A 25,917-nucleotide genomic window follows, 5' to 3' on the forward strand; every position below is an offset into this window, starting at 1 on the left:
TGCTCCAAAGAATCCCCAAGCGCATTCAGGAATCCATCTGGATCCATCAGATGTCTGGGGCGGACCATCCTAATGGGTCCTCCACCCCCACGGAGGGTTTGTGGCACCAAGAAGTCTACCCTCACCAAGTAGTGATCTGACCATGACAAGGGGGTAATGGATGTACCCCCAATTTTCAGATCACTCCCCTCCTCTCCCGAGACAAACACAAAATCGAGTGTTTCCTCTGCTTTATTCTTCCTCTTTTTTTCAAAGGATGTCATGCCTCTAAGATTAATGTTGAAGCCCCCCCCATTATCAATTGTCCTTTTTGAAAAGTTTTAAGTTTTTTTAAGAGGGTGGTTAAGTATTTAATTTGTCCTTTATTGGGAGCATATGTAAAGTAATCGGTACCATTAAGCAGTCTTTTTATAAAGAGGAAACAGCCCCCCGGGTCTTTCCATATATTTTCTGCAACAAAAGGGAAATTGGCCTTAAAAATAATAGCCGCCCCTCTTGCCTTTGAGGAACCTGATGCTACATATTGCTCTCCAAAATATCTATGATTAAATAAAGACTCTGTTTTTAACTTTATTATTATTATTATTATTATTATTGTGCTATTGTTGCTTTTTAATAATGTAATTACCTTGTTATTTAATATTTGTAAATTGTACTGTTTTTATTTAAATGTATTTCTATATTTGTGTTTATATTTTGTAAGCCACCTTGAGGGCCTTTTGGCCAAAAGGTGAGAAAGAAATAAACTACAATAATAATATTTTTAACTTTGTATATCTCTTGAAGAAAGGTTATTGTAGGATGCATTTTCCTAACGTATGATGTCATCCTTTTTCTTTTTATTACATTATCTAAACCTGTAACATTCAAAGTCACTATTTTAAACCATTTCTTTCTCCCATAAATATATTTTACCTGTTAACAGGTTATAAGATTTCAGACTATAACTCTACTATTCTATGATTCTCTGATTCCAAGTACCTAAACTAAAATGTGGTATATTCTCATTCCCTTTTGATATTACCATTGCCTTTACCCCCCCTTCCCTCCTAACATTTTTTACCGTTAACCTAACTATATAACTATCTGTTAACTAGTGAAAACAATATAGGGTCTATCCAGTGCAGTCCTGCAAACCTGCTGAAGCTGCATGCACACCCATCAGCCCTGTGTGTTATCAGCACACTATCTCCTTCTAGGGGAAACCACCAAATTATATATTACAAATTGACTTCGGGAAAAAAATCTTGCTACCTTTCCCCCCCCCCGGAATTTTCTCCCTAAAACATAGGAAGTAGCAATCAAAAAGGGACAACATCCCTGCGAATATTTTCCCCTCATTTAACCAGGTATTAGGTATACATATATACCCACATTTCCCTATATCTATAAGGACATATACATTCACACTTACTTTTTTACCTATATTTAATATAGGTAGATACCCAGGTAGATGATACCCAGCTCTATTTCTCCGTAACATCTGAATCGGGAGAGGCCGTGCAAACCCTGGACCGCTGCCTGGACTTGGTGGTGGGCTGGATGAGGGCCAATAAACTGAGTCTGAATCCTAGCAAGACGGAGACGCTGTGGGTTGGTGGTTCCCGAGTTTGGATAATTGGTCAGTTGCCTGCTTTGGATGGGGTTGTACTCCCTCTAAAAGAGCAGGTCTGTAGTCTGGGGGTACTCTTGGATCCATCTTTGTCGCTAGAGGCCCAGGTGACCTCTGTGGTTAGGAGTGCCTTTTACCAGCTTCGGCTGGTGAGACAGCTGTGGCCATTTCTGGACCGGGATAGCCTGACCACTGTTGTCTACGCACTGGTAACCTCTAGACTGGATTACTGTAATGCGCTCTATGTGGGACTGCCCTTGAGATTGGTCCGGAAGCTACAGCTGGTGCAAAATGCGGCGGCGAGACTGCTCACTGGAGCAGGGTATCGCCAACATGGCACCCCGCTGCTGAAAGAATTGCACTGGCTGCCCATTTGCTACCGGGCCAAGTTCAAGGTTCTAGTTTTGGCGTACAAAGTCCTATACAGCTCAGGATACCTGAAAGACCATCTTACCCCTTATATGCCCAGTCGATCACTGCGCTCTGCAGGTGAGGGCCTCCTGCAGATACCATCTTATCAGGAGGTTCATTCTGCACAATATAGGAAACGGACCTTTAGTGTGGTGGCACCTACCCTGTGGAATTCCCTCCCTTTGAATATTAGACAGGCGCTATCTCTGCTATCTTTCCGGCGCCTTTTGAAGACTTTCCTCTTTCAACAAGCCTTTTAAGTTGAGACCTATCCCAGTCTGCATCTGTGTCAGAATTGTTTAATATGTTTTTTAATGTTTTTAACCCTTTAAGTTTTTTTTTTAAAATGTTTTTAATGCTGTTTTGTTTTAATGTATTTTAAGATCTGTTTTTATGATGTTTTAAAGTGTTTTAGTGCTTTGTTTGCTGCCCTGGGCTCCTGCTGGGGGGAAGGGCGGGATACAAATAAAATAAATAAATAAATAAATAAATAAATAATACTACCACTGACATTGCTAATAGTTCTTAAAGTTCTTCTTGCTGCAGAAATGTAACCTGAATGTATCCCCTCTGAAGGGCCTCTCTTGTTTCAATACTCCCCTTTTCTTATCTGTAATTTGTTCTTTTGGCTCCTAGCGCTTATCTCAAGGTTGCACAAACTATGCAAGTGAATGTCTGCAAAAGAAGCAAGATGTTCCTAGCTTTGTTACTTTAAGCACTCCTCTTTACATATCTAAAAGTTACTTTGTCTACAGTTATTTTTCTTGTAGTTTATGACGTCTGCTCCCCATTTTTGTAACCACTGGGGAATCTATATAATCTACTGTATTTCAATAAACGGGGTTCCCACTTCTGAAAGGCAACTTTCTGGCAGGTTTTGGGACCCCTTTGCAAAGGTAATTTTGGCAACTTATTTCTTGATCTCTGGCAGTGGGTTATTGCTCTCAACTCCGCACCTTCCCGGGTGGATGTGAGCTGAGTAGACAGTGACGGCTTGCGTGTTGGGTTTGGACCTAACAAAATGTATCTGTGAAGTCGACCATGACACCTGAATGTCACAACACGCCTGATGCCTCTTGTCGACTCCCCCCTGTGATGAGTCTTTTGCGAAATTGTTTTCCTGGTCATTTTCTTTGCCATTCTCCCTCCTTATTGTGATTCCTTACTTCTTCTTCCCCATCTTCAGGTATTAAGTCTGAGTAGTATGGACATTGCTTCCTTTATTGTGGTTGCGGTTGTTATTTGTCCATTTTGTGGAACAATCAGACGATAGGGGAAGCCCCACCTATAACAAATACCTGCTGCTTGCAACCGGGACAGAATTTCCTGCATTGTTTCAAAATCGTGGAGTACCATTATTGACTTTCCTTCAAAAATTAAGTCTTTCATCTTTTAAATTTTTGTCAGAAGTTCTTTTTTCCCGTATCGTGAAAACAAAAGATGATGTCCCTCAGTGGAGCAGAATCCTTAGGTTTTGTAGTTAGTGCACAATGAGCTCTATCAAAGTCTTCAGCTGTTATTTCTAGGTCAGGTATAATTGAAGCAAGCCATGCTATAAAGGACGTCATTGAGGGTGAATGTTCTTCCACATTTTCTTTAACTCCATGAAATCTCAGGTTTGATCTACGGCTGTGATTATCCAATTCTGTCAGCTTATTTTTGAGAATTTTATTTTCATGTTTCAGGAATAGTATGTCCTCTGAGTTTGTCAAGCCCATGTCCATAGCTTCTGAGGCTGTGGCAGCAATTTCCCCAGCCGAGAGTTCAGTGTTTCTAATTTGTCATCTATGGGTCTTATTGCTGCCATCCAGCTTCCTTCTAGTTTTTTCTTCAATATTCCTAATTGTTAGGCCAGTTTTTCCTCAAAATTAGAAGTGTTTTGTCCCATATCGCCATGAGATGTTTGTGCTGATTTAGGATGGCCAAGTGCCATGCTGTCTGTTAGAGGCCTTTTGTTTGAGGTAGGACAATCCAGTTCAATTGTGTGAAAATAGCCTTCTAAAACACTCCTTATTTGGTCTTGATATAGGAAGATAACATGCCCTATTAGCCAAGTGGATCAATATTTGCAAGTTTCAGTAGCTAAATTCTGTGAAAAGGTTTTTTTCCCCTCCAGGAAGAAGAGGTGCTGAGAGATTAAGCAGCCATCTTGTGGCTCACCTAGCCACACCCCCTTCTTATTTTTGTCCCCTGAAGAGTGCTTTTTGACAAACTGGTTTCATTCCAAAAATAAAAGCTAACTGCAGTTTGATTCTACATTACAGGCATACCCCGCTTTAACATATGCAATGGGACTGGAGCATGTACTTTAAGTAAAAATGTACTTAAAGTGAAGCACTAATTTTTTTCACTTATCGATGCATGTACTGCACTGCAGTCGTCATATATGGGCATAACTGATGTAAATAACACATTTATAACTAAAATAAACATAAAATAAAATAAAGTAAGCTTACATTTAATGTCAGCTGGCAGATGCGAAATGGATGAACGACTTTTCTTTGTATCTGCCATTATGTACAGTACTGTACTGTAATACTATACAGTACTGTACTGTACAGTACTGAATGCAAGGGAAAACAATACTGTACCAATACACACACACACCCCACACACACACTATTGGGAGTCACAAGCCAGCAGTGGCAAAAGCCAGAATTAATGATGGGCAGAGACAGAGAGAAAAAGCAGGAAAGGAAGATGGGACAATGGAGAGGTATAAAATGGGACAATGGATAGGCATAAAATGAAATCAGGGTGATCTAAAGATTTTTTTAAATTTTTTTATAACAAACAATTACAGCAAAACAGATGGGACAATGGAGAGGAAGAGGTATAAAATGGGACAGTAAAATGAAATCAGGGGGATCTAAAGAGCACGAGATGCCCCCCACACACACACACACACACTGCCGAGGCAGGCAGAGCTCCAATCGCTCTTTACAGTAAAGTACTTAAATATAAATGTTCTGTCTCCAAGGCAGCAGCCACTCAGATCGCTAGATAAAGTACTTAAATGTAAATGTTCTATCTTCAAGGCAGCAGCCGCTCAGATCGCTAGATCACTCTGCTCAGATCGCTCAGATCGCTCCGACGATGCTTCGCAACGCATGTGGCACGTGGAACGCAAGTTCCCTCAGTGTCCGTTATTGTGAAGAACGTAGGTTAAAGTGGGGTATGGTGGAGTATGGAGCATGCACGTTATAGCGAGGCGATGTTAAGTGAAGCGATGTTAAGGGGGGGTATGCCTGTATTTCAGTGTGTCCATTTCACAAAGAGTAAATTGTCGTAGATTTGAGTTCAGTTAAAATCAGGACACTAGCTACTGATGCCAACAAACACTTGGGAAAAAAGGATAAGTCAACAAAAAGGGAGACAAAGAAACATTTAAATTATATAGACTACCAAGTGTTGTGCCTACGAATTGTGAAAACCCCTGTACTAGCTTATAAATGGACTGTCCTGTGGCAAATCTACACATTTCATGGAAGAAAATTTAGGTTGGTAACTAAGTGTGCATTTGACAAGGAGCTGTACCCAACCCTCAGGTGAGCATACTTGAATGTTTCCAAACACTTCTGTCTCATCTCCACATTGCATTTATGCAAAAACTGCATTTTATACAAAAACATGTAACAGAGACCTAACACCACTTTTTTTAGAACAGAAACATAGATTCAAGAGTGAGAGATTTTGAACAGAGTAGGGGGTGAATAATCTTTTCCCTCCCCACTGTTTTATCTACTCAGAATCCCACTGCCTAACCAGAGGTATAAACTATGTATTTAGGCATTATTGGGGTGGGGGAAAGAGGGCCAGGGAGGACACTTTTGAGCAAAGAAACGGTGGGTTAAGCACCCCCTTCTTCTACTTCTCTTGAAAAATGAACCCCTGCTCAAGCTATTTTTTTAAATGGTATCCAGATTCCATTACATGCTTTTGCACATAACATGCAGAATTTGACCCTTAAAAACAGAATGTTTGAAGCAGCCCCTACATTTCTCAATCAGGGTCTAGAATTCTAGAACCCTAACTTTCTGCTAGGGATGGAAAGATTGGTCCATTGGACTCACCTGAAGGGTGATTTTCACAGGTACGCCTGCCATCACTTTGGGCTTTACTACCACCTAGCGTCTGAAGGCAAGAATGCACTCGAGTTAAAACCTGGGCCTCAGGCCCCTCCCACTCCAGTTTCATTCGCGATGAGTCCGAAGTGGCATATCTGAAAGGAACAAAAGGCAAAAGGCCCCAGCAGCAAGGAAAACAGAGACAAGAAGTCTGGAAACAGGGAGAACCATAGAAATTGCAACCTAATATTACAGGTTTTAACCGCGGAAAAAACAGAGCATAAAACATAGAGCAGATAGATTATAAAAATGGGAAAAGTCATCCAGAGATCCCCCACAAGGGAGGGACGTGATGGCAGGCGTACATGTGAAAATCACCCTTCAGGTGAGTCCAATGGACCATTTTCCACAGGTAGCCTGCCATCACTTTGGGATGTACCAAAGCAGCCCCCTAATAGGGAGGGACTACAAACAGCTTACGATTCAGAAAGGACATGTTGGAGGACACGTCTCCCGAGGAGGCGTCAGCAGAAGCATAGTGATCAATCTTATAATGCTTCACAAAGGAGTTAGGGGTAGCCCATACTGCAGCTCTACATATGTCTGCAAGAGGTGCATTAGACACAAATGCAGCCGAAGCGGCCGCTGATCTGGTGGAATGAGCCGTGATGTTAGACGGCACTGGAAGGTTAAAGGACTGATACGCCAGGGCGATGCAAGCCCGTAGCCAACAGGACAAAGTGGATTTGGAGACCTTTCCCCCAAAGTCCTAGGGTGAAAGGATACAAATAAGGATTCTGTCTGCCTGATGTCGTGGATGTGAGAGAGGTAAATTTTGAGGGCTCTCCTAACATCCAGCGAATGCCAGGCCTTTTCCAGGGGATGGACCGGCTTTGGGCAGAACGACGGAAGCACAATGTCCTGGCTACAGTGGAAAACTGAGTTGACCTTGGAACAGAAGGATGGGTCCAGCCTCAGGACCACTGAATCCTTATGAAAGATGCAGAGGTGACGGGCCAAAGACAAGGCTTGTAGCTCTGAAATCCGCCTTGCAGAAGTAATAGCAACGAGGAAAAGGACTTTGAAGGACAACAGTCTGAGAGGTACTGAAGCGAGAGGTTCAAACGGAGGGCGCTGTAAGGCTTGCAGGACTTTGGAGAGACTCCAGGAAGGAAAGTAGTGGCGCACAGCTGGAGAGAGGCGGGCGGCCCCTCTCAAGAAGCATTTGATGAGTGGGTGAGCGCCCACTGGGGCGGCCAACAAGGAAACGGACAGGATTGAAGAGATGGTGGAGGTGTGGCAATGCAGAGTGTTCGGTCGCAGTCCCAATGTCAGACCTCTATATAGGAACTGAAGAACATGCTGTACAGTGGCTTGAGATGCCGGAAAACCCTTAGAGGTGCACCAGTTGGAAAAGGCACGCCAAGTACTCTGATAAATGCGAGTTGTGGAAGGTCGTCTCGATGCTAGGATAGTGTCGACCACCCCCTGGGAAAGTCCGGCAGCATTCAGCTGCCTCCGTTCAAAAGCCAGGCCGTTAGACTCAACCAGGTCGGGTCTGGGTGCCAAATTGGTCCCTGAGCGAGAAGATCCAGCCTGACAGGAAGGGTCCAGGGATCCGCAACTGACATCGAGAGAAGGTCCGAGAACCAAGGTCGGCGAGGCCAGTATGGTGCTATTAGGAGAATCCAAGCCCCTTCATGTCAGAGTTTCATCAATGTCCTGCCCAGGAGGGATATCGGAGGAAAGGCATACAGGAGCCCTCCTGGCCATGGTGCTATCAGTGCATCCACTGCTTCTGCCGTCGGCTCTAGGTACCTCAAGAAGTAGCGAGGCAGCTGGCAGTTGTGGCTCGAGGCGAAGAGGTCCACCAAGAGGGCACCAAACCGGAGCTGGAGAAGGTGGAACACTGCCGGATGAAGCTTCCATTCTCCCAGGCTCACATGCTGTCTGCTGAGCCAATCGGCGGTCACGTTCAGAACCTCACTGAGATGTTCCGCCTGTAAGGACAATAGATGGTTCTCGGCCCAGTCGAAGATTCAGGTCGCCTCTGCCTGAAGAACTCTGGACCTGGTACCCCCCTGTCTGTTGAGATGAGATTTCACGCAAACGTTGTCCGTACGGATGAGCATGTGCTGCAGAGAAAACAGTGGCTGGAAGTGCTGAAGGGCCAGATGAACAACCCTGAGCTCCAGCCAGTTTATGTTTTGACTTAGGTCTGCTGTGGACCACATGCCCTGGACAAAACTGGAGTTGCAGTGGGCTCCCCAGCTTGACAGACTGGCATCTGTGGTGATTATGTCCCTGACTGGCTCCCAGAATGGCGTACCTTGCTGAGGTGTGCCGTCGTTGCCCACCAGTGGAATGAGTCCCTCAGCAATGAGTCCAGCAGAATCACGCAATGGTTGGACTTGGCAATGTCCGCCTGAAAGGTTAGGAGGGCCCATTGTAGAGGTCTCGTGTGATGTCAAGCCCACGGGACAATGTGAATTGTGGAAATCATTGAGCCGAGAATCTGCGCCAGGAACATGACATCTGCCCTTGAGCGATGTGTCAGTAAGGTTGCCATGGCTGTGATAGAGGCAATACTGTCTGGGGACAGGAAAACCATGGCTAGAGACGTGTCCAGTATGGCTCCCAGGTGCTGGAGGCGCTGGGTTGGCTGCAGATGACTCTTTTCAATGTTGACCAGCCAGCCGTGAGAGTTTAGGGCCTCTAGGGTGAACTGGAGTTGTCTGTTGGCTAAGTCCTGGGAGCACGCTCGAAGGAGCAGGTCGTCCAGATAGGGGTAAATATGAATCACTTGTAGACGAAGAAATGCCACCATGGTGGCCATAACTTTGGTAAAGACTCGAGGAGCCGAGGTAAGGCCAAATGGCATGGCACGGTATTGGAAGTGGTGCTGGCCCAGTGCAAATCTCAGGAATCATCTGTGATCCAGGCAAATTGGTATGTGTAAATAAGTGTCCTTCAAGTCGATGGATACGAGGAAATCCCCTTGTTGCAGTGCTTCCATGATTGACGCCAGTGACTCCATCTTGAAGCAGCGGTACTTGACAAAGCGGTTGACAAACTTGAGGTCTAAGACCGCCCTCCATGAAGCGTCTCGCTTGGGAACCGTGAAGAGGACGGAGTAGACGCCTTGCAGCCTTTCGGATAGTGGTACTGGCTCTATAGCGGCTATGTCTAGTAGATGACGTAGGGTATCCTGCATAACCATCCTGCGTGACTTGGAGACGGGGGAGAGACAAAATCTGTCCGGGGGGTTCCACCAAAATTCTATGTTGTACTCCTGGGTGAAGATGACCCTGACCCAAGAGATGCGTGTCAGAGTGAGCCAGGAGCTTGAGTAGGAGAAGAGTCTGCCTCCAATGGGTATGGCGTCAGAACTGCCTGCACTGATGGGCTCCTCTGCCATAAGAGGCCGAAGGGGCTTGCCTGCCTTGGTATTGGGCTCTGAGCTGGAAGCGTTGTCTGGGCCAGGGTGCCCTGGAGGAGAGGAAATCTGTAGACCTGGCATCCCGTCCTTGCCCACCAGGTCGCGCCCCCCGAAAGGGCTGGAAGGAGCGGCAAGGATTAAACCGCCGAAATGGTCTGCAGTCGTCTCTTCTGGCTTTGGCTAACGTAGGCTTTCGATTGTCCTTGGGGTCAACCAAGACAGCTTTAAGAGCATCCTCACCAAAGAGCATAGAGCCCGAGTATGAAGCCATAGACAGGTTAGTTCTAGCGGTAGTGTCAGTGTCCCAATGTCGGAGCCATAGGGTTCGATGAGCTACAATTTCAGCAGCAAGGGCCCGTGCTCCTTGGTGGGTCGCGTCCAGTGTGGCGTCAGCACAAATGTAGCGGCCTTGTGTAATTTGAGTAGGCCCTTTTGTAACATGGCTGGATCCGGATTAGGGTCGTCCAAAAGGTCATAGAGCCACATCATGGAGGCCTGTGAGAAGAGGGAGGCAGCAGCAGAGGCCTGGATGGAATGAGCAGAAGCCTCATGGTTCTTTCATAGAACAACGTCGAGCCGCCTCTCAGAGGGATCTTTGAACTGTGAGTCTCCCTCTTTCGGGAGGAGAGACCGAGAGACCAGATTGGAGATTGGTTGGTCCACCCCAGGGACGTTCAGGAAAGACATGAATTCCGGGGCCAGGGTATACAGCTTGTTGGCCAATGGAGAGAAGCGACGCGGGTGCAGAGGACGGGCCCATTCTTCCCTGGCCAGCTTGTTAATAGGATCTGGCACAGGGATGAAATGATCCACAGATCTGGGGGACTTGAGAATTCTGGCACCCTTCACAGGAGGAGCAGTAGGTTGCATTTGTGTGGGCTGAATGCCAAGGGTGTCCATTACCCTGCGGGAAAGAAGGGTGTAATCAGCCGGGTCAAAGAGGCGATAAGAGTAGTCCTCATCCGGATCAGATTCCCCACTCCATTCGTCAGGGTCGGCCTGCAAGAAGTTTAAGTAGTCGTCCATCCATGAGGGCTCCCCGCCAAATCTGCCCCTGGAAACCTCGAATGGGTTAGGTGAGGGTAGAGGGGCATCATCATGACAGCCAGGTTGTCGTGCAGAGCTGGACTGCCGCAAAACTCCAAGCTGAGGGGATAGCTGTGCTTGAGGCTGAGGTTGAGAGAGGCACCAGAGTACCTCTTGCAGCTGTAGCAGGAATTCTGGAGTCAACCGTAGCCCTGAAGGAGGAGCAGCAGGTACAGAATGCTCCTGTGTAGGCAGGTGAGGCTGCGCTGATGGAGTTAGAGGAGGAAGGGAGATATTGGAGTGGCGAGGAGTTTGGCTGGGGAAGCCCTCAAATTCATCCTCTGATGACCCAGAAGGAGATTGAAAGAGAGCAGGTACTGCTTCTTGCGCAGGCTTCTCCAGGATCGGACTGAGACATATCGTGCCCTCTTGGACGCATCGTAGGCAGACAGGTGTTAGTCTTGGCTAAGGCTTTAGTGTGCTTATGTTTCGATGGTTTGTGTTGAGCAGGGGCAATGCACTGATGACTTGCCCCTGAAGTTTGCGCCACCTCAGGATTCTGATCTGCCATGTCAGGGTCTGGATCACGCACACAATGGGGAAGGTGCAGTGACACTTCTGTGCTGTAAAATGGTAAGGAGCAGGATGCACACTGGAGGGCAAGGTGCCAAGAGAAATTGACTAAGTTCACTATGGCACCCAAAACAAAATAAGTGAATACACGCCCACAAAAAGGGGTACTGATACCACAGTAAGCAATCAGGACTTCAAAAACAATGATTTTTGTTGATTTATTGTATTATTGTATGTTGTACACCGCCCAGGGAGCCATTGGCTATGGGCGGTTTATAAATGAAATAAAATAAAATAAATAAATAAATAAAAAGGGAAGTCGAGATGCAATATTGGCCACCAGCTAGGTACACGCACACAATGGGGAAGGTGCGAGACCGCTACAATACACTGCCAGGAAAAAAGTTGCTTTTAAAGTGCAGCGTGGCCCAGGGCTAGATACACGCACACAATGGGGAAGGTGCGGTACCGCCAATGTGCACTGAAGAAACTAGAGCGCCACCAGAAAAAAGGCTTGCATTAAAATGTGGTGCACATGAGTGAATACACACACACAATGGGGAAGGTGTGGTATCACTTAAACACAGCTGCTCAGACTAAGCAGCTCTCACAGGCAGCAAAACTAGTAAAACACTGAAGTAGAAGAAACGAAACCTACAAAAACGAAAGTAAAATGAAAATGAAAATGGCGGCCGAGAGAACGGGCAGCCTAAAAAGAGCCTCTGCAGGGTTTAAGAGGCAGCCGGGAGGAACCGCTGCCATTTAGGGCTAAAAAAGGACCTCCACGTGAGAAGACACCGTCGGAGGAAAAAAGGCGGCGGGGGGCAAAAATCGCCACCGCCTCCGAGAAGTAGGGGCAGAGAAGAGCCAAAACGGAGAGTGAAGCCGCAGCTGCAGGCTCCTGGCTTGAAGGGCAAAACGCTGCCCTGGGATAGCAGCGACGGGCGGAAGGCCTGCGAGGGAGCAGTAGCCGCAAACTACCCTGCGCCGAGACCAAATGGAGTGGGGGGGAGCCGCAGCCACGGGTCCCCCAAACAACGGGGAAGCAGCAGCCGCTGCTTGAGGAAGCCTCAGCAGCACATCCCCAAATAAAAAAGACCCAAAACAGACCAAAAAACCCCGATCACAAAAGGAAGAAGGGGGGGGAAATACAAGAAAAAATACATGAAAAAAGTCCCGGAAAATAAAAAAACGGGAGAAAAACCGAAGACAGAAAAAATCCCACACACTCCAAACACGAAGGGGGAGGGGGGGGGAAACACGGGAAAAGGCCAAATGCAATAAGGAAAGGAACTTAGCTATGCTCTGCCAGAGATCCGCCTCGGACGAAGGCAAGAATGGAACTGGAGTGGGAGGGGCCTGAGGCCCAGGTTTTAACTCAAGTGCATTCTTGCCTTCGGACGCTCGATGGCAGTAAAGCCCAAAGCGATGGCAGGCTACCTGTGGAAAACTGTCAATTTCAGTTGTCTCAGTTTCTCAGATTCTCAATCTTACATTCAGTTCTCCACATTTTTGCAGCAATTTGCAATTTTTTTAAAAAAAATCCTCATGAAAATTCTCCAGCATTTTAGTGTGAATTTCTCCTAATAAGCATTTTTGTAGGCAGTTTTGATTAATGTACACATTTTTGCAAGCCATTTCTTGTCATATAATGCATTTTTTGCATGTTATTTTCACATATATTTATTTTTATGCATACTTTCCCCTAATATATGCATTTTTGTGAACATTGTTTGGTTTGTCAATCACATAGCAAAATTCAAATAACTGTGAATTTCAAAAGATGGCTGTGCTTTGGTTCTCAAATTCTGTTTCAGAAAGCGTGAATTTGATAGATTCGGCTTGAAAGGCAAACTGAATCGAAATTCTTACCCATCCCTAGTCTCTGAAAACACTGACAAAAGACTGATATCACCTTAATTTTACAAATAATATGTTTTATCCACCTAAGTTAGAGTAGACCTATTGAAATTGATGGACCTAAATGGTAACTATTAATTTCAATAAATCTACTCAGAGTATGACTAACAATGGATACTACCCAATGCATCTAAACAGATTTGTTAAAAATCTGACTTTTAATAAGCTACGGAATTTTAGCAGGGAGTTTGTATGAATATATATAAGACACAACACACAGTTTATTTTTAAGTGGCTTCTGTACACTGAAGTATGAAATAGTCATACCTGGAAATAAAGCATCTCATTTTGCTGATGCATTACACTTGTCATCATTTAATTCTAAGTGGATTCATTCCTGACTGTATGGGATAAATTAAACTAAGTGCAGATTTCTATTAAACAGTACCTGCCAAATTTGTTGTTTAACCAATATGGTCGCATAAACCTTTGAAATGAAGTAGGAACTCCATCTAGTCCAAGACTTGTCAGTTTCTGAAAGAACTGCAAAGCCCTCCGAAACATTTCATTCTCTAGAGGATATACATTCTGATGAGTCTTGCACTGACCTTAACATGTAGAATGAACTCAAAGGAATTGATACCATCTGTAGCTTCAAGCAGAATATGATCCTGTAGAACCTCAGAGCCATTGTGATGATACCTGCAGGGACAGAATTCTGAACTCATTTCAAATGCTTGCATTGCTACTACCAACACTACCCAACCCCTACAATGTGCTAAGCAATGCAGTATCTGCCCAGAAAGCTAATCATCTACATTAAGCTTAGGAAGGAACATAGGAAGCTGTAATATACTGAGTCAGACCACTGGTCCACCTAGCTCAGTATTGTCTACACTGACTGGCAGAAGCTCTTCAGGGTTTCAGACATTCCTAGCCCTGGAAGTGCTGGAGATGCCAGCGACTGAACCTGAAACCTTTTGCATGGAAACTACTGAACTGTGTCCTTCCCCTAGCTCAGGTGAAGGAGCCGCTGGGATACGAAGCAGTTGTTTTGCCTGCCAGCCCCTGCAAGATCAGCACCCGAGACAAGCTTGCTGTTTGCTCAGTCACTGAGACAGCTATAGTCTTCAATAAGGAGGAGAGAGGCCCAGTAAAATCCACTGATGATTCCTTGGAGCAGATGAGATTAGCTTCCATAGGCTTGGGAAACCCATTTCTTACTACTCTGTCATAGTGCAAAAAAATTCAGGATATTCTTCTTAGGGTATCAGGCAGGAGTCTCTTTCCTCGCCATACCTGGAGATGCCAGAGTTTGAACCTAGGGCCTTATGCACACAAAGCATATGCCCTTCCTCTTCCTCCTATTTCCTCTTCCAGACTTCTTTTTCCTACAAGTAACCCTTCCTCAGCTGGTAAAATATTCCCTCCCCTGAGATTCCCATGATGATTGACCCAATGCTGCTATTAAGTTTTTCCTTTTGCTTAATAGCAACATGAGGAGGGGTGGCAGTTTCCATCAGAATCATGGGAGGGAGGGTTTAAAATTTTCCGCCCCCTGTAAGCCCCTTTGTGCTGCTCAGCTGACTGGGGAGCAGGTGAGAATGGTAAGGCAGCAGGACCACAGAAAAAAGTAAATCTTTATCTGGTCCCCCCCTTCCTGTTGCTCTGCTTATCAGTGGGACGGTTGTGGGCCATGTAAGATTAGGCAGTGGACTAGAAGCAGCCCAGGGCGCAGATTGCACACTTTTCAACAAGAGATAGAAAAAAAGGCATGTTTCTTGGAGACTATGCATATTGATCAGAGAAGGTGCATATTGCCCACAAAATCTACAAAATTCAACCAAGATCTGCACATTCCTCAAGGTTTATTGCAGATCATGCATAATAGCTGGAGAATGTACAAAATTCAGTATATAGATTCACATTTCCCAAGGCCAGTTGGATATTATGTATACTGACCAGGAAATATGCACAATTCCCTCTTCATGGAAGGATTGTGTGCACGTTCTGCATGAGGCTGGTGAATGTGCACAATGGCCAGTTGTTAATGCACATTAATCACCGAATTTGATTATATATGATGTCTTTTGCCATGCTTATTGCCGATAGGCTTGAGTAACTGAATAAAATCAGTTTTACAAAAGCTACGACCGTGGGCCAGTCACTGCCTCTCAGCCTCAGAGGAAGGCAATGGTAAACCACCTCTAAATGTCGCTTACCATGAAAACCCTATTCATAGGGTTGCCACAAGTCGGAATCAACTTGAAGGCAGTCCATATCCATTTCATTCTGAGCTAATTGCAGGAATGATGTTGAAAGATACCAGACCAGTTAACTAAACAGTGGCCTACAAACTGTCTAAGCAGTTTCATTCTGAAAGAGAAAACTCCTACTTTCCGCAACTTGAAGAGGTAGTCACATGTAAGTTGCATAGACTTAACCACAGAGAATTCAGCTAACCACTCCAGGTCCCTACTGCTATAAAAAACAATTTCAAGGCATCCGGAATAGTAACAGCAGTAACAGCTCTCTCCTAGAACTCCCCAGGATGTTTTAATTTCAATTGTTTTTAATTCACTTTATTGCTCGACACTGACATTCTGGAGCTTTGATGCAGCTGGAGTGTGGGAGAGTTTGTTTTGGTATTTGGCCAGTTGATATCTCTTCCAGTTTGAAGATTTAGCTTTGTGCCATATCCTGGCTGCAAGGAGTGACTTTGGAGATCCTGGTGATTTGGCATTTTACTCTCCCTTTGTGTGGAGGGGGCAAAGAAAAGCTTTTACTAGTAGCCCTACTGGAGAATTCGATGGAATTTATGGATGAAGAGTGGGAATGCTATTTTTCTTAACTTAGTGAAGGTTTGGTGCATTTGCTCTCTTCCTTGGATTTCGATTGCAGCCTTCGTTGGTTTTATGAGGAGAGATTGCAAAAGCTTGATGTTATCATACTCCCATCTGTGTCTTTTACTTCATGGCACCATTTACCTCATGCCCCAGACTTTATGTGCACTTTGGGAACATATGGGGATATTTGTTGAAGAAAGAAAAGGAGTTTTAATCTGAAGCTACTGCTTGGAGTAATCTAGGCAGAGGAGCCTCTGTATGAATATAATATGAAGGAGAGATGATAGAGCCAAGTTGTGAAGGAAGTTTCACTGATATTTGACAGCTGTTGGGATAACCTATCTTTCTAGTTCTCCCAGCCTTTGTATCTTTGAATTTTAAACTTTGGACTCATTTCAGGCTGTTTTGAACACCCAGTCAATGTGGGTATGAAGAGTGAAAATTAACAGTTAAGAAGACTGATCTTTGAGCACCTGAAGATAGTTTTTCATTACTGAATTTATCATCTTTTAGGAATACTTTGCCCAGATTCACAAACTGAGGGTAATATTACATTAAAAACAATTATGGTGTTTGTGATAAACAACTAGGTCATGCTAGGGAAATTGGCTTATGGTTTTAATGTTCTAATGTTTCATTGTTTTTTACTGATTATTGATTTTATTATTTCTTTTATATTTTAATTTGGGTATTATCTTCCTCTAGTGCTCTACTGTTTTTAATGATTTATTGTTTTAATTGTATTTATACATTTTTGCTTGTTTTTTTAAAATAAAATTTACCCAATTATATTGGGCAAAACTATATTATGTTATACATTTAAAATATTGGGCTTGAAAATGCATTCTTTGTCCACTGCACACAATCAGCTTACACGCGGGGATAGCCATCACGTAGAGCACCTTAACACGGCCACTGCATACAACTGAATCACATAACAAGCTCTTGTACACTATGAATAACAACCACTCCCTGATACCAATAACAGTGAAAATAACAGTTAACACCAGTGATACCCAGAGCTTGGAAGTAATTAGTTACAAAAAACAAATTACTTGTAATTTATTACTTTTTTGATGAAAGAGTGGGTAATTCCTTTACATTTTGATTGTAAGAGAATGAGGAGTAATTTTATTACTTTTGAGGAGTAATTATAATGTTTCCGGCATTGCTTTGGGGCATTACTTGGGGGGGGGGGAAGCTGGGGAAGTCTTCTGCTCCTCTGATTTGTGAATGAAAATTATGTGCCTCAAACTCGGCTTCTGTGCAGCATCGCTCTTCGCTTGTGCTCTGTGGGTGGGTAGGAGGCAACGAGGGACAAGGTGGAGAGTGAGACGAGGGTGAAGTGGAGAAAACAATTGTTTTAAAAAATGGAAGGTGGTGGAGAAGAATGGAGTGGAAGGAGAAAGGAGCCGGAGGGCAAGAACATGGATAAAGGAAGAGAAGAGGCAGCAGCAGAATGGAGATAAAAGAACTGTGGAGATGAAAGATGACAACATATGTGTGCGTGCGTGCGTGCGTGCGTGCGTGCGTGTGTGTGTGTGTGTGTGTGAGAGAGAGAGAGAGAGAGAGAGAGAGAGAATACTGTGTTTGCACTTGGCATGCAAAGTTGCCTCCGCTGCCCTCTCTGGCTACTTTGCTGCATTTGCTATGTTTTAACTTTTTTTGCATCTCAGGGGAAAATGTTTGATTGGGTGGGTGTCCCTTAGTTGGTGGCAGGGCAGGGTCTGAGAGATGGTTAAGTGAGAGAGATTATGCTTGCTGGCTGTGTGTGTGGGGTTGCACTTGGTTTGATGTGCAAAGATCTGAGGAGTGGCCTCTGCCTCCCTCCCCAACTCCCTTACCAGCAGAGAGACCACCATTGCTATCTTATGGATAAAAAGAATTATTCTACTACCTCTGTGTGCATGTGTGTGTGTTTATTTTTAATGTTGCTTTAGGCGACTTAGTGTTCAGCAGCCAAGGCCAGCACCTTGTAGGCACTCTAGGGTTTTTTTAAGTAACTTAAGTGTAATGGGGTTGCCACAGAATCTGATTATTCTGATACGCAACCCATACTCTGGACAAGAGGCTACTGAAAGGACAGAATATGGAGAAACCGATTGCCTCCCCATTAGAAAGGGTGTAATCTACATGCAGAACATATCATACAGAAAGTGGGATCAGACCAAGATGGAGGTGTGAAAATTGGAGGTAGAAATATCAATAATTTAAGATATGCAGATGATACCATACTACTAGCAGAAACCAGTAATGATCTGAAATGAATGCTGATGAAAGTTAAAGAGGAAAGCCTAAAAGCAGGACTACAGCTGAATGTTAAAAAGACTAAAGTAATGACAACAGAAGATTTATGTAACTTTAAAGTCAACAACGAGGACATTGAACTTGTCAAGGATTATCAAGTGGATAAGTGAAAAATCAACTCATCTGAAATGTGGTGTTGGACGAGAGCTTTGAGCATATCATGGACCACGAAAAAGACAAATAATTGGGTGTTAGAATGAATTAAACCAGAACTATCGCTAGAAGCTAAAATGATGAAACTGAGGTTATCATACTTTGAACACATAATGAAAAGACATGATTCATTAGAAAAGACCATAATGCTGGGAAAAACAGAAGGGAGTAGAAAAAGAGGAAGGCCAAACAAGAGATGGATTGATTCCATAAAGGAAGCCACAGACTGAACTTACAAGATCTGAACAGGGTGGTTTATAACAAATGCTATTGCAGGTTGCTTATTCATAGGGTCGCCATATGTCACAATCGACTTGAAGGCACATAACACAAGTATAATTGTAGTGATTACTTTTGAGTATTACTTTGAATATTAGGCATGCGCCATCTCTGCTATCTTTTCAGCGCCTTTTGAAGACTTTTCTTTTTCAACAAGCCTTTTAAAAGTTGAGAGCTATCCCAATCTGTGTCAGAATTGCTTAATATGTTTTTTAATAATGTTTTTAACCCTTTTTTAAAAAGGTTTTAAAAATGTTTTTAACGCTGTTTTGTCTTAATGTATTTTAGGATTTGTTTTTATGATGTTTCAAAGTGTTTTTAGTGCCTTGTTTGCCGCCCTGGGCTCCTGCTGGCAGGAAGGGTGGGATACAAATTAATTAATTAAATTAATAATAATAACAACAACAACAACAATAACAGTAAAGTAATCAATTCCTTTCAGAACAATTGTAATTATAATAGCTATTCCTTTTTGGGCCCATGGAACAATAACTGTAATTTATTCCTTTTTAAAGTAATCTTCCAAGCTCTGGTTGTACCCTAACACCTAAACACCTCATAGTGTGTACTATAGAGTAGTTTAAGTGTGTTATTTATAACATCAATTTTTAACTGATACAAGTGCATGCTTCTATCAGGATACAGTCTTAATGTGCTGGGACTGAATCCTGATAAGATGGAAGTTGTGTGGCAGGGTGGTTCCCAGGAATTACATAGATGAACTATCCTGAATGGGGTGACACCTCCCATGAATGAACACTCCCTTTGAATCTGGGGGCACACCTAGCTTCATCTTTGCCACTTGAGGCCCAAATGTCTTTAGTGGCTCTGAGTGTCTTTGGCCAACTAGGGCTAGTTCACTACATAAAGCCATTTCTGCACAGGAAGAGCCATGCTACAATAATCTATGCTCTGATAACCTCCTGTTTGGATTACAGTAATGTGCTCTACATGGTACTGCCCTTGACGACAACATGGAAGTTGTGGCTAGTGCAAGATGCAGCAACCAGGTTACTAAGCTGATCACCCAACCGGGGCCATACATCACCAGTTCAGAAAGAGCTGTGTTGGTTTCAATATGCTTCTGGTCAGAAATCAAGGTTTTGTTGAGCATTTATGAAGCTCTGAGTGCCCTGGGGCCTAAAAACTTGAAAGAGTGTCTTCTCTTATACTGTCCTGACAGAAAAGTATGGTCTGTTGGGGTGTTCTATCTCCAGGGCCTTCCTACCACCCAGTAAGATGTGAGAGTGGAATGCCCTCCCCTCTAAGCTATGGAATCCTCCACCCGATAAAGCTGGCATTGACTTTTTTTTCATTCCAGTGCCCACTTAAAACATGGTTGTTTACCCAAGCTTTTGGAAATGGTTAAGTGCTCTACTTGGGATTTTTATAGGTGAGCTCTCTAGTTTTTACTGGTGTACTTTTACTTGCTCATATGTTGGTATTATGTATTTTGTTTGATAATAAGTTTCATTGGCCTCTGTCCTGAAATTATATGATGGATAGAATATAAATATTTTAAATACATAAATTTATTTTATTTGGGAGCACCTGAGGATCCAGTGCTCGGCATCCAGGAACAGAGGAAGCTGCCTTACACTGTCAGATCATTGGTCCATCTAGCTCAGTACTGTCTGCACTGACTGGCAGTGGCTCTCCAGGGTCTCAGGGAGGAGACTTCCCCATTTCCTCATAAATCTAGAACCAAGCCAGATCAGCAGAACCTGTGGCTCTCCAGATATTGTTGGACTCCAGCTCCCATCAGTTCCAATGGTCAGGGAAGATGGGAGGAGTAGTCTAAAAAGGATCTGGAGGGCTACAGGTCCCCCATCCCTGCTCTCCATGATGAATTGCTATTAGAGTCCACACTGCAGACAGTGAATCTAACATGTGAAGCAAAATTAGCTTCACTGACATGTTAGTCTTCTGTGTGCTGGGAATTTTGTGTGTGTTTGTGTGTGTGTGAAATAGGAGAATTCAAACTGTTGATCCCCAATCTGCAGATGTGAGGTCAATAATTTGTTTCAGCTTTCAGTACTGTTACATTAATGGGCTATCAGAATCTACAGCAAGAACAGAGAAAGCATTATCTAGCTCCATCTAACCTGACTTTGGACATGCGCAGGTCTTCACAGGTCAACCAGTCTCCTTGATTCATAGGAATTCCATCCAGCTCAACAGTCCCATGGAGAGGTGACCTTAGCATTTGGATGCGGATGTTTTCCTGTTTGGTATCTGCATCTGAAATCAAAATGTGGCCTTCTGTAATGGTGCACAGCCCCCCTTCTTCTACTTTTAAGTTGTTTATAAACACCTGAACAAAAGTAAAGAGACAATTATTCCAGAGTCAGATGCTTTTGCTGATCCTTTTACCTTGAGGCAATCCTTTTACAATATAATTTTTGTTGCCACTGAACAAACTACACAGCTGTGAAACATTGACTTACAATACTTGCTGGAATGCAAACTTGCTGGAGTACAAACTTTATCCAATCATCATTAAGTCAGGTTTTACAAGAATGTCAGGAATATGATTTTAGAAAAAGAAAGACAGTAGGGTAACCAAATGATTGTTTAAAATATTATTTTAATTTATTACTTTGTGAAATTTGACAATATTTGGCTACGTTCAAAGAGAGTGAGATTTCAGAATCATAGATGGGGCCAAAAGTCATGCATAGCTAAGCTTGAATGTCCGGTTACTCACAAGGGAAATGTACAGCTATCTTGCTCCTCCTCCGGTGCTGCAGCGGTCACGATGCGGTGAGCCAACCCATGGTTTGGCTTAGCATTACATCTGAACCCAGGCTTGTTATTTATCTTCCTGAGACAAACCATGAGGCCAGATTCAGACATAACTCTAAGCCAAACCATGCTTTAGCTCTGCATAGCACAGCAGTAGCAAGACAGGAGGAGGAGCAAAGCAGCCACGATTTTTCCTGTGAGTACCTGTATGCTCACATGTTCATGCTTAGCCATGGCTTGGCTTAGTGTTTTGTGTGAACCAGGTCATTAAGTAAAATTCTGTATTTCTAAACCTAAACTGTTGCTTTGTCATCCTGTCTTTAGGTGGAAAAGTTTCTGATGGCCTTTGGTAAAAGAAAATAATAATCAGATCATATGAAGGAGGGAAAACTAACTCCAATAGGCTACAACTGGGGGCAGATACACATTTTACAAAACAAACAGAGGTTCCTAACCCTATGTTTCAGTCATGTTTCAATCATCTTTCAGTCTATGGGCTCATCCAGACGACCGCAAAATGTGTGACACGCACGCTATGTGTGTTTATTATTTTTCAGTCGTCCAAATGACGTCGCGTGGTGTTACGCATTTTCGCGGGTTAAATCTGCTCCTTCCAATACCAGCAAAAATGCAATTTGCTGTTTGAAATCGGGAATCTCGCTGTGCCACAAAAAAAGCATTTTTTCCAATGGGAAACAGCGGGGGGGAAAGGCAAAATGAGGACTATCAGCTGACAACCCGAATAGGAAACAGTGGATTATCACACTCCATGTGGATAAGCCCTATGTTTCAACTGATCACTGCACTCTGCAGGTTAGGGCCTTCTGCAGATACCGTCTTATCAGGAGGTCCGTTCTGTACAACATAGGAAATAGACCTTTAGTGTTGTGACACCAACCCTTTGGAATTCCCTCCCCATAAATATTAGACAGGAACCATCTCTGTTATCTTTTTGGCGCCTACTGAAGACCTTTCTCTTTCATCAAGCCTTTTAACTAGAGACCTTATCCCAGTCTGCATCTGTGTTGGAATTGCTTTTTAATATATTTTTAAACCTTCTTTTTAAAAATGTTTTTAAAGCTTTTTAAAAAAATGTTTTTAAAGACATTTTGTTTTAATATGCTTTTAATGGTTGTTGATGTTTTAAAGTGTTTTTAGTGCTTTTGTTTGGTGCCCTGGACTCCTGGGAGAAAGGGCAGGATATAAATCAAATAAATAAATAATAAATAAAATGTTTGCCCCACAGTGTTACTCTGAGGTCTGGGAAGGCATTTGCAGGGGAGAATCAGCAGATAGGAGGTGATGCTTTCCTGAATTAATGTTCCCCTGCTTTCTGGCAGATTTTGTATTGGTTTTCCCCTCAGCCAAGCTCCAAGATCAGAAGACTCTCAGATGTACGGTCATATTTGCAGGTGAGTATCACAAGTACAAGAAGTGTTAAGTATTTATTATTGCCTACCAATTCTTTTCTGCAAAGGCTCTGCCCAGACCATGTATTAGATTAATGAGAAGACACAGGTTTAGGAAGCATGGATTTATGAAACAATGTGTGATTCCACTTTGAGGCACTAAGACAGAAGGCAAAAAATCTTCCAAAATGTGATTTGGAAAACTAGGATTGATGCTAAAAATATTTTACTTCGATTTTATGATTTAAGGGCTGAGACAGCAAGAATCTGAATTTCAAAAGTTTCACAAAATCTGACCAGTACTTCTTCTTTCACCTAGGTTCAACCTCTTATTTTTCCTTGTTCCTATTAGAATTACAATCATACCTCTGGAGCCTGATTGTCCACTGGAAGAATGGTAATGTTAAAACAGATTCCATACAAAGTTCCACCATGTTGATTGCTGACTGAAAATGTGAACTGGATGTACTGAGGCTCAGGGCCAATATCTTGCAAAGGTGGCATGTAGGCAACTTTCATGTGGTTTATGGCATGCTAGGGGCACAAAACAAACAAACAAATAAACAAAATGTAAGGGATGCATTTTCCCCTCTACTCAAATCCAAACCTGGACTGCGCTGCTATACACTGCAGACTATACAGTTGGAATGGGGAGCCTGTGCTCCACAGACATTGTTGAACAACACTTTTCATAGCTCCAGCCAGCAAAGCCAATGGCAAATGATGATGCAAACTGTAGTTCAATATCTACAGGTCCACAAGGTTGTTACCCTTGCTATACATTCAGTGTATAGTAATAAACTTTATTGTTTCATCTGCATTACCAATGCAGCTAAAACAGCGAGATATATAATTACATGCCCATATTTTGCTTGGAGAAGCCATTTATCTTGGCAAAGACAAGAGAATAGAGCTTTCACAAATGTGACAGAAAGCAGCTTCAAGCTACTGTCAAGCTATTTGTGTACTTTGTGATGCAACATTTCCATGATTTTGAATCCAGCTTTTAATATGACTGTTGGTCATGCAGGACAGTGGATTGGCAACTGCTTTTCAGTCTTCAGGGGCTTCACAGGTACAGAGACCTGTGAAGAGCATTACTAATCCTTAGTTAATCAGGAGCAACACAGAATGATATTATTTCAAGATATGATCCAACACTAGTAGGACATTTAGAGTCAAAGCAATCTTCAGATGCAAACAAAAAACTGCAAGTGAGTTGGAATGATCATGATAATTGTAAAGGCAACTTTCAACGGATGCGGAGGGGGACTTTAATTTAAAGTAGGGCTCAGCATGTTCAGTATTGATTGATATGTTTTATTAAAGAAAGATGGTTTCCTAGGGCTTTCCAATTCTATTTTCCAGGTGTTGCTATTTGTAATCTGTGAAGAGATGCAGTAGGGAATGGGAAGCTGTGGCCCTCCAGATATATTAAGAGCACAGCTCCCATCATCCCTGACCAGTGGCTATGCTGGCTGGGGCTGATAAGAGTTGAACTTCAGCTACATTTGGAAGGCCACAGGTCCCCAATCTCTGATATACAGAAACAGAATGTACCTATCCCACACAGCATATTGCCCAATCCGTATAACTCAACATACCTACGAGTATATTTTAAATGGCTATCTAGAAGAATCTGTTTCAGGGCTCAATGCCAGATGGGCCCTTACCCTAATCAGGTTCCAGAATCCATTTCAAAAGTTAGCATCAGTTCCATGAACAATATCTGTAATCTCATCTGTTGGCTGCTTGGAAATCATTTTTATCTCTGTCCAGTTTGGATGCAGTGGACATCGCCTCTCTTTTGCAGAAGGCTTCCCAATCATTACAATTAACTCCCATGTACCTAGGAGCAAGGGGTGGGGCTACTTGGTGACAGGAAACCCTGCTTCCAGGTAGGTTTTAAACAAGATAACTAACCTGTGTGAATGATCTCAGTGATGGAGTATCAGGATCCTTGATCGGCTTTGGAATACTGTCAACCATAAACAACTTCCCACCATCCATGTGACTGCACAGAAAAGTACTGTCATAAGTATATGCAGAATTATATAGCTTTTTAAATATCAAAAGAAGATACAAATTTATGTTCCAAAACTGATTCCCTGCACACCCAACCACACAGATTTTTCATTGCTGCAACCTTCCCATACCCCTTCAGTTAGTACTTCAGATAACTCTATAATGGATAATGAAATCAAAACAAAATGTGAAATACACTTAGAATGTGTATATATGTAGCTTTTCTTTTAACCTTCATTTCCCATCATTTCATCCATCGATCAATGCTATGCACACCTCATGGTCAAAACCCTGAATGGTAAACTGACTGTTGGGCTGATGCCTTGAGGTGCATGTTGCTTGGATTGTGCTTGCTGCTTCAGGAAACATCTCAGCAGCCCGATTTGAGACACCAGTTTTCAGAATTGTACATTCAAATCTTCTTCTAAAGCAGGCTTGCAATTTTGGAGTCACCTTTTGCTCCTTGATGGTTCTTTATCTTCTGATTGTCCATTGCCACCGCTGTATTCTATCATATTAGTTTGTGCGCATTGACCGTGTTTATATCTGTACATACATTAAGAATGACAAATGGCAGTAATAGCCAGCAAGACTGAGAGTGGCACCAGCCAATATGTGGGCAATGGACAGCAAGCAGGGATAAGGGGCTTCAGCCAGATTTCCTACACCCCACCACTTTGGAAATACCCTCTGCTCCCTTACTCAAGAAACCCAAATACAAATACTAGTCACAGTGCTGCAGCTCTGCTGTGCAATATGCTGACAATACACCCTTTTCTTTTGAGAAGTGTCCATTCACTCACTGATTCATGGAAGTGAAGATCGGAGGAGAAGTAATGGTATAGATGAGATTCCTTTCCTGTGCTTCCATGTCAATATAATTGAGATGTTTCTTTGTTAGATAAGCAATCTCAGATTCCTTGACAGTTAGATGGCGGTGCATCCCTGAAGCTTCTTTGGGAAGTTGATCATCCACAGGAATTATGTGCACTCTTAGCTCCTAGTGTAAGGATTTAGAAAACCCATTATATAAGCTTGAGTTATAGAATTGCCTATGATCAATGACTGGCATATTTAAAGAAGTATAAATACAAATCCAATTTTCTGAAACCCAAACACAATACAAAGGAAGCACAACATTGTGTTGAAGCGTGTTTGTGTCTAT

At 43.2% G+C, this 25,917-nt stretch overlaps 1 protein-coding gene across 12 annotated transcripts in view; it reads right to left on the minus strand.

Annotated features, from left to right (window-relative positions):
• Nucleotides 1-25,917, minus strand: part of FREM1 (FRAS1 related extracellular matrix 1) — a 151,110-nt gene that overhangs the window by 80,807 nt on the left and 44,386 nt on the right. For all 12 annotated transcript variants that reach the window (XR_009763176.1, XM_061630186.1, XM_061630171.1 and 9 more), the window contains 5 exons: nt 25,556-25,752; nt 24,651-24,741; nt 23,094-23,261; nt 20,679-20,887; nt 13,597-13,690 (listed from right to left, as the gene is read on the minus strand). Coding sequence is in view for 11 of the 12 variants with exons in the window: in XM_061630186.1 (XP_061486170.1) it covers nt 13,597-13,690; nt 20,679-20,887; nt 23,094-23,261; nt 24,651-24,741; nt 25,556-25,752 (759 nt within the window). In the remaining variant the exon portion in view is untranslated. The remainder of the gene's footprint in view (nt 1-13,596; nt 13,691-20,678; nt 20,888-23,093; nt 23,262-24,650; nt 24,742-25,555; nt 25,753-25,917) is intronic.

The sequence above is a fragment of the Rhineura floridana genome, chromosome 1 (genome assembly GCF_030035675.1).
Source record: "Rhineura floridana isolate rRhiFlo1 chromosome 1, rRhiFlo1.hap2, whole genome shotgun sequence".
Classification (NCBI taxonomy): Eukaryota; Metazoa; Chordata; class Lepidosauria; order Squamata; family Rhineuridae; genus Rhineura; species Rhineura floridana.